The sequence below is a fragment of the Sciurus carolinensis genome, chromosome 14, assembly GCF_902686445.1.
Source record: "Sciurus carolinensis chromosome 14, mSciCar1.2, whole genome shotgun sequence".
NCBI classification, from domain to species: domain Eukaryota; kingdom Metazoa; phylum Chordata; class Mammalia; order Rodentia; family Sciuridae; genus Sciurus; species Sciurus carolinensis.
Window position 1 is genome coordinate 22,412,216 of NC_062226.1, and position 7,753 is coordinate 22,419,968.

The window sequence follows — 7,753 nt, forward strand, 5'->3', positions numbered from 1 at the left end:
CATACATGCACACAATGTAACAATCTGGCCAATATCACTCTCCAGCATTTCTCCCCTCCCTCTTCTCCTTCCTCCCTTTACTCTTACTGAATTCCCTTTGATTTTCATGAGATCCCTGAACTTTCTTTTCCTTTTTTCTCTCTAGCTTCCACATATAAGAGAAAACATGAGAGCCTTCTAAGTTTGGCTTACTTCACTCAGTGGTCTCTAGTTCCATCCATTTTTCTGCAAATGACACAATTTCATCTTTCTTTATAGCCAAATAAAATTCCATTGTGTGGGTTGGGAATATAGCTCAGTTGGTAGAGTATTTGCCTCAAAAGCACAAGGCGCTGGGTTTAATCCCCAGCATGGCAAAAAAAAAAAAAAAAAAATTCCATTGTGTATGTGTATATATACCACATTGTCTTTATCCATTCATCTGTCCATGAGCCTTATGCTGGGGCTACAGTTTGGCCATTGTGAATTGTGCTATTACAAATGTGGGTGCACATGTATCACTGTAGTATGATGACTTTAATTCTTTAGAATGAACACCAAGGAGTGGTGTAGTTGGGTCATATGGTGCCTCCAAGCCTGGTCATTTGAGGACATCTATACTGATTTCCATAGTGGTCGCACTAATTTACAATCTCACCAACAGTATAAAAGTGTTCCTTTTTCTTCACATCTTCTCCAGCATTTATTATTGTTTGTATTCTTTTTGAAATGTTATGTGTTCTAATTAGTTGTACATGACAGTAGAATTCTTGATGTCTGCCATTCTGACTGACGTGAGATGAAATCTCAGTGTAGTCTCGGTTTGCATTTCTCTAATTGCTAATCATGTTGAACATTTTTCATACATTCGATGGCCATTTGTATTTCTTTTGAGAAGTGTCTGTTGAATTCATCTGCACACATTAATTTGGTAATTTGTTTTTGTTTTTGGTGTTTTTTGAGTTCTTTATATAATCTAGATATTAATCCTGTCAGAAGAGTAGATAGCAAAGATTTTCTCCCACTCTGTAGGTTCTCTCTTCACATTTCTAATTGTGTCCTTTGTTGTGCAGAAGCTTTTTAATTTGATATCATTTCATTTGTGAACTCTTGGCATTATTTCCTGAGCTTTAAGGGTCCTATTGAGAAGACCATTGTGTCTCTGCTGGAGTTTTGATGTACATTTTCTTCTAGGAGTTGCATAACTTCTGGTCTAATTCCTAGGTCGTTGATCCGTTTTGAGTTGATTTTTGAGCAGGGTGAGAGATAAGGGTCTAGTTTCATTTTTCTACATATGGATAACAAATTTTGCCAGATCCATTTGTTAAAAAGTCTGTCTTATCTCCAACGTATGTTTTTGGCACCTTTATCAAGGATCCGATGAGTGTAGAAAAGTGGGTTTGTGTCTGTGCCTTCTATTCCATACCACTGGTCTGCGTGTCTGTTTTTATACCAGTACATGAAGTTTTTGGCACTATACCTCTGCAGTATAATTTGAAATCAGGTATTGAGATGTCTCCAGCATTGCTTTTGTGGTTTAGAATTGCTTTTGCTATTTTAGCTATTCTGGGTCTTTCATTCTTCCAAAGGAATTTCAGTACTGTTTTTCTTAGTTCTGGGAAGAATGTCATTGGCATTTTGATGGGGCATTGAAGTAAGTTCTCAAGTTAGATAATTTAGATAGGTCTAGAAGGTCTACTGCTAAGAATAAGAGTGCTAAAAGCCTATCATGTCATAGTAAAAATTTTTTAGGTGAGGAATCAAGCTTTAAGGAACCTGTGTCTCAACCATTCAGGAGACACTTGAATCCTGTGTGTAAGCAGACCATGTATTTATTCCATTGTGAACACTCTCCCAGAGCTCATCAGTTCCAACCAGTTTTGAATCACTTATATTATACTTTCGTTCTGAGGACATTTCTCCATCTTGATCATTTTCTACCAAATTTGTGCCAAATATAGTGTCAAAGGCCTACAACAATAATTTCTAGTGGGTTTCCCTTTGTTTAACAATGTGGCATTTCTATTGGGAAAGTAAAGGTGATTTAATCTTTAAGGATTCCATGCCAAGAACTAATGATCACAATTCCATTCTTTAGGTCTACAGACACGCTCACCCCCACTACCACCTAACTACCACGAGCAATCAGTTTCAACAGAGAAACTGTCAAGTCCCTAATTGAATATCTATCAAAAGCTTATTTTATGCTTATTTTTATTCATCAGATGTTCGATGAGCAATTTATCCTTCACAGAAGGTGTGCACTGAATGTCTTCTCTGTGTCCAACATTGTGCTAAATCCTGGGAATACTGTGGCAAGTGAAAGTGAGGTGGTTCTTTTCTCAATGGACCTTTCTAGTAGTGAGGGAAATACCACCAAACAGGTGAACCCATGATTTGTTACTGAATTACAAACCTCTATAAATTCTCTCAGTAAAAGAAGCAGGATAGGGGACGCGCGTTCACGAAACCAAGAGAATTTAGGTGTCCCTGACGCAGAGGATGTGAATGGTGAGTCAGCAAACTGTGAAAGTCCTTGCATGGGATCATAAGGACTGTAAGCACTGGGGCACTGAGACACTGCTAGGGGATTTAGGCAGAGAAATGAGGTGATCAGAGTTTCTAAAGCATAAGCTGGTCATGTGATCATGCAGGAACCCGCTCACTCTCAGAGGTACTTGCACCTTCTCCGTTGAATATATTCCCCTCTCTTAATAATGCCTGAGAAGGACCCCTTGCTTGAGCCTCTGTGCAGCCTAATCCGGATGAGGCGATGCACAGTCTGCCAGTAATTAGCTGTCGTATTGCACATAATGTCTACAATGCTTTTGTATTGACATACATTTGTTTGTTATTCACAGAAACTTTATGAATCGTAATTGCAACTACTGTCTAGGCCAGAGCTGCTGGGGACATGTCGGCCCAGGTTCCCCCCGGGTCCTCTTCTGATGTCAGAGGCCTTTTCGGTCTATTTTATGTTTGTTTTTTGTCCCATTCTGGTTCTAATGGGTGGAACCCATTTGACTGAGATTGGTTCTGTTCCAATCTGAGACACTTGGTTCCATGTCCGATTTCTCTGTTCTCTGTAGCAAGCAGACAGGTGATGACAGAGGTGACAGAGTCCACTCTCTGGGTGGAGCTCTCGGCAGTTCCTAGAGCTCTGGCCATCCCTGGTCATATTTGGCACTGCACACAAAAAATTCCAAAGAGCAGACAATGGAGTTCTACTCTACATAAAATTCAACTCCAATCTAATAAAACCCTATTACAAAATTCCACTTCATGACACCGAAATTGCCAGGGAATGATTGTGGCTGATGGATAGGGAGGATCCGGGATTCTAAGGAAAAGATGGTTACTTTCAGGATAAATGTTTCCTTGTCAGCTCTCCTGGTATTCCAAAGCTATCATTCAGGGCTGGTGTCCATCCCCTGCTTTCAAACATCTTGTTGACAGCAACATCTGGCATGAAATGTGTCCCCTTCCTCCATCTCTAGAATGTTCCTGTGTGACTATTTCAAGTCTCTTCCTAGGTGGGCTGTGTCCCTATGAACACATAGCAGAAGTCCAAAGCTAAGGGAATGGACTCAGGGTTAAATAATCCAAAACCCAACATCCAACACTAAAACTTTTTAAGTCTTTCAGATTTTGAAATTTGTCGTGTGAGTTTGTGTTTCTCCTCTTAAAACCTTCCTCCCTTCTCTGCTCTACAGTGGGAGGCAGGCGACTGAGAAGCACAAATGGAGGCAGAAATAACGAAGGGAAAAGGAGAACAATGAGGGACAAAAAGAAACGAGAACAAATCCTACTATCCACCTATGTATTTATTTATTTATTATTTATTTTTGGAATGAGAGATTTTTGCCAGAAACCAAGAAGGTCATCTCATAACCAATATCAGAATTTCTTGGGGCTCTATTGTAACTGCAGTTTATTGGGGAATCATCCTAGAGTTACTAAATCAGAATCTGGGAGTAGGGCCCCAAATCTGCATTGTAAGCAAGCAATATTTATACAAATGAAAGATTTTAAAAGAATTAGCTTAAATATTATCTTGGTGATTTTAATATTTATGAAACAAGTATACCTCACTTCCCTGATTTATATCACTCATAATTTTCATAGTGGTACTTGCTTCTCCAATAAAGTGATTTCTTAAAGCTGATGAATGTATTAATTTCCTGAATGATTGCTATAAGTACAAAAGATACAAAATACCAGGAATCCTTGTCCTTGTGAAGTCAATTATTCTATGAAGAAAAAAATACAAATATGAATGAAAAAGACCTAATTCATATATGAGAATAGTGTTGTAGAGACAGATACAATTTGCACAAGTATCCATGTGCTTAGAAAAAGGCAAACATCAGCGGGGCATGGTGGGGCATGCCTATAATCCCAGCGGCTTGGGAGACTGAGGCAGGAGGATCTGGAGTTCAACATCAGTCTCAGCAATGTACTGAGGCCCTAGTAACTGAGACTCTGTCACTAAATAAAATGCAAACAAGTGGTTGAGTACTCTTGGGTTCAACCCCCTTACCAAGAAGAAAAGAGAAACATGAGCAGCAGGCAAATCAAGCAGGCATCATTGAGCCTTGGATAGGAAAAGGTAGTTTTAAGCAGAAGTTTCAGATGGCAAGTGTAGTTAGGGAGCCTCTACCATGTAGCGCCGGCCAAGAAGTCACCAGGATATGCTCATGTCGGTTCTGCAGTTGTGTGATGCTATGCCTTTGAATTTATCTTTGATTTTGTTTTCTCATTTCCATAATCAATGCCAATTTTTATTTGATATTCATTCTTTTGTAAGGATTTAACCAAACAAGATATGCAAGTTTCCTCAGGCACTAACATGCACTGGCTCTACATTTATCCAAGTTTCTTTCGAGTGCAAACATTGATAACTCACACTTCTCACAACCATGAAACGCCAAGGATAGGAAATATTCAGAAATGTAGATAGGAACCTCCTCTCGCCCATCAGCAATTCCTTTGTGCACACATGCTCACATGAAACCATAAAGCTAAGGCTCAAGGACAAGCTCTAAGGGGCTGTATGTGGCTAGAGTTTCCCCGGTGAGTTCTGCCGGGGCGCATCCTTGGTGAAACAGGCAACTGGTCAGAGAGATTCGTGTGTTGGAGGCAACAGGATTCTGCCCAGCAGTTTTTTCATAGCGTCCTTGACTTCCTTGTTTCTTAAGCTGTAAATGATGGGGTTTAACATAGGGGTGAGCACTCCATAAAGCAGTGAGATGATTTTGTCTATTTCTTGTGAGTTCGATGAAGAGGGTTTCAGGTACATGGAGAGGGCAGCCCCATAGTATAAGATGACCACAGTCAAATGTGCGCCACAAGTGGAAAAGGCTTTGTGCCTCCCCTCTGCTGAGCTGATTCTCAGGATAGTAGAGAGAATGAAGACATAGGAGATGCAAATCAAGAGCATCGGGATGGGCAGGAGGAGGATGCTCACCACCAGCATGATCACGTCCACAAGCAGTGAACTTGTGCAAGCCAACTTCAGCACTGCCAGGATTTCGCACGTGAAGTGGTCAATGAGATTCCCACAGAGGGGTGTCTGCAGGGCGAAGGTGGTTTCCAGCAGGGCGGTCAGACAGCCTGTCACCCAGGAGACGGTGGCCATCTGCACGCAGACCTGCCTGTTCATGATGATGGAGTATCTCAGCGGGTTGCAGATGGCCACATACCGGTCATACGCCATCACGGCCAGAAGCACACACTCTGTGGAGCCCATGGCGAGGGCCAGATACATCTGCACAGCACACCCTGCAAAGATAATGGTTTTTCGGGATGACAGCAGGTTCACCAGCAACGTAGGGATAGACGCGGATGTGTAACAAATGTCCATGAAAGAGAGGTTTCCAAGGAACACGTACATAGGGGTTTGAAGGCGTGAATCCAGGAGAGTGATTGAAATAAGAGAGCTGTTACCCAGGAGGGTGATCACATACATCACAAGGCTGAAGACGAAGAGAACAATCTCTAACCTTGGGTACCGGGAAAATCCCTCCAGGAAGAAAAAGCTCCAGTGGGTGAAATTTTCTCCATGCATTTCCTTTCTCTCACCTGTAGATATTCTAGAATAATTCTCTTCCTTTCATCTGAGAACATAAAGAAACTAATAAAATGAAATTTTTTTTAGTTAGGAAATCATTCTCAAATTTTTTTTCACTATTTCAAACATAATGTATGCAAGAAGTCACAAAACAGTGTACCTGTTGATCTAAGGGGAAGCCGATTTGATCTACATAAAAGATGAGTCTTACACAATAACACTTAGAGAACAGTGAATCTGAAAACAAGCATAAACCTGTTTCATATTTTAATTTCAGCTCATAATCCTGTCCTTAGCACAGTAGGTTTTCAATTTGAAAGTGACTGAATGAGGAAAAATAAAAATGGGCATTGAATAAATTATTGAGCACAAATAAGAAAAGTGAGCCAGGTAAGTAAGGGAAAGAAAGCTCATAGCATACAATAAAAACCAACAATGACTTGCCTGGAAGAAATGGAGGAATGTGGAAAGAAACAAAAACATGCATTTAAGACCAACACCTATGAAGTTCTGGGTCTGAGTGAACTCTGTCAGCTAGGAGCTTAGGATATCTGTATACTGTTTCAGAAAGGATGACGTTGCTTGAAGCATTGTGATTGTATTTAAGAGACAGTTTATAAGTCACACAACATAGCCCCCCTCATTAACACTGATATCCATATACAAATTCATTCATTATCAAGCCCCATACCCTCTTGAGCATGTAAGGAGTTCTAGAAATTATAACCAGGTAATATTCTTATTATACACCAAGACCCATGAATATCCAGCAAATGAAGAAAACAAACTCCTTTAGAAAATTACTGTTTCTTTAAAAGTATGATTAAGTTCCTATAGTTTATCTTTTTTCATTTTTAAATTTTTAAAGTTGTAGATGGACACATTACCTTTATTTACTTATTTAATGTGGTTCTGAGGATCAAATCCAGTGGCTCACAGGTGCTAGGCAAGCACTCTAGCACTGAGCTATACCCCCAGCCCAAGATGCTTTAGTTAGATAAGACACTTTTGGGTGTTTTCACATGTCATATTGTGGACAAAAATTTATTAGAAACTTACCTTGCTTTTGCACATATATTGCTCTTTATCACCTTCAAACATTTTCCTTCTCTGCTGATTCTCTCCATTCTATTTTCAAATACACATTCTTACAAACTCCCTCCATGGTCACGCTGGCCACGCACACTGCCGTCCTCTTTTTGCTCTTTCATAGACGAGTCCCTCAATCATATGGTTCATGTCACAATCTTTCAGTCTTCACTTTACTATCAGTGCCATTCTTTCCTTATGTCTCTATTTTAGTCAATGCAGTCATTCTTCTCCCAGTTCTCCATGTTTAAAAACCGGCATAAATGCTAATGTTGTGACCATCTCATTTTACTACTCCAGATAAAATGTTGCTTTATGATATACTTCATAACGTTACCTGTGTGCAAGGAAGAATGAATACGTCCATGTTAAGAATGTTACTGTGTAAAATAACAATGCAATTCATTTCTTTTGAAATTATCAACCACCACCATAACTAAAAATATCAAAGGATAGCAACTGAAATACTAAGTAAATTTAAATCTTTTGTTGTTTTGAGGGAATACATGTTTTCCCTGAACAATTTAAAGTACAGCAGCTGTCATATGCAGAGGTTTAGAACTTCAGATCCTTCAGGGATAATGTCCCATAGATCCAATTACGTAAAACTTTTAC

General features: G+C 39.8%; 1 protein-coding gene across 1 annotated transcript; it reads right to left on the minus strand.

Annotated features, from left to right (window-relative positions):
* Positions 1-5,095: 5,095 nt before the first annotated feature.
* Positions 5,096-6,121, minus strand: LOC124964797 (olfactory receptor 2K2). The gene has a single exon (XM_047525468.1). The coding sequence runs from the start codon at positions 6,044-6,046 to the stop codon at positions 5,096-5,098; it is 951 nt and encodes a 316-aa protein (XP_047381424.1). The 5' UTR covers positions 6,047-6,121.
* Positions 6,122-7,753: the final 1,632 nt, after the last annotated feature.